The 1,134-nt window shown below is 28.1% G+C and overlaps 1 protein-coding gene across 1 annotated transcript in view; it reads left to right on the forward strand.

Moving 5' to 3' along the window:
- Positions 1–691, forward strand: part of LOC100569591 (peroxidase-like) — a 6,038-nt gene extending 5,347 nt beyond the window's left edge. Inside the window, exons 8-10 of the mRNA XM_016808922.2 lie at positions 11–161; positions 231–407; positions 491–691. Coding sequence (XP_016664411.1) covers positions 11–161; positions 231–407; positions 491–676 — 514 coding nt within the window. The 3' untranslated portion in view covers positions 677–691. The remainder of the gene's footprint in view (positions 1–10; positions 162–230; positions 408–490) is intronic.
- The last annotated feature ends 443 nt before the right edge of the window (positions 692–1,134 follow it).

The following is a 1,134-nucleotide window of genomic DNA, read 5'->3' on the forward strand; positions in this document are numbered from 1 at the left end:
CATTTTACAGCTATATGAATGAAAATTACACTACATATGAAGTGGAAGAACGTTCTATATCGTTTTTAAGACCGGATACATTGATTGGTAACGTTGATGGATTACTTAGGGGTGTAACAGAAACTCCTGGACGCGAACCCCAGTCTTCATATAATAACCTTGTAATTATTATACAGTAATTTGTTAATTAAAATATCTATAATTAATTTGATTTCTATTTCTGTTTAAAGATTTCAAATATTGTTATTGAAATTCCATCAATCAATACTACAGGATTTGATCTGCTTTCTTACGACATACAACGCGGTCGTGATGTCGGTCTTCCGCCCTACACTAAAATGAGAAGTTTATGCGGACTGCCACAAGCAAAGTCATTTGATGATTTATCGGATTACATACCATCAAAAGTAAGTCACTTCGCTTAATTTGTTCATATTTATTTTGAAATATTAAATTTGAACTATCTAGCTCGATTTGTTATATTATATAGAAAATTGACCAGTTAAAAAATTTCTATTCATCGGTTGACGATATTGATTATTACGTTGGAATTTTATTGGAAGATAAAGTAATCGGATCTATGTTTGGCCCTACTGGAAGTTGTGTTATTGCTGATAGTTTTTACCGATTTAGAAATGGTGACCGTTTCTTCTACGCAGTGTTGTGCTTTAGATAATTTTATCTAGATAAATTTATCTAGATATGTTATCTAGATAAAAATTTCATATCTTTATCTTATCTAGATAAAAAATAAAATTGACATCTAATTTTTATCTAGATACAAATTATAGCCATCTAGATAAATTTATCTAGATAATTCACAAAATCCATAGCTAATAATTAGTAATAACTATTTTACAATATTATCATTCAATATAAAATAGATAACTTAATAAGAAATCTAATTTGTATTACTTGCAAAAATTGGTACTAAAATAGTTTTACATAACATTTATTAGTAATTATGAATAATGCACAGATATAACTACTATTATAGTATATTATAACTGTTGAATAATGACGATTTATTATGTCAATATGCATAGGAGATGCGAATTATTTGTATAATATTATAATAACGCCCATACGGGGAAGTCTCATGCCCGTATACGATTTATGATTTTATGACGCCGA

The sequence above is a fragment of the Acyrthosiphon pisum genome, unplaced genomic scaffold (assembly GCF_005508785.2).
Source record: "Acyrthosiphon pisum isolate AL4f unplaced genomic scaffold, pea_aphid_22Mar2018_4r6ur Scaffold_370;HRSCAF=794, whole genome shotgun sequence".
Lineage (NCBI taxonomy): Eukaryota > Metazoa > Arthropoda > Insecta > Hemiptera > Aphididae > Acyrthosiphon > Acyrthosiphon pisum.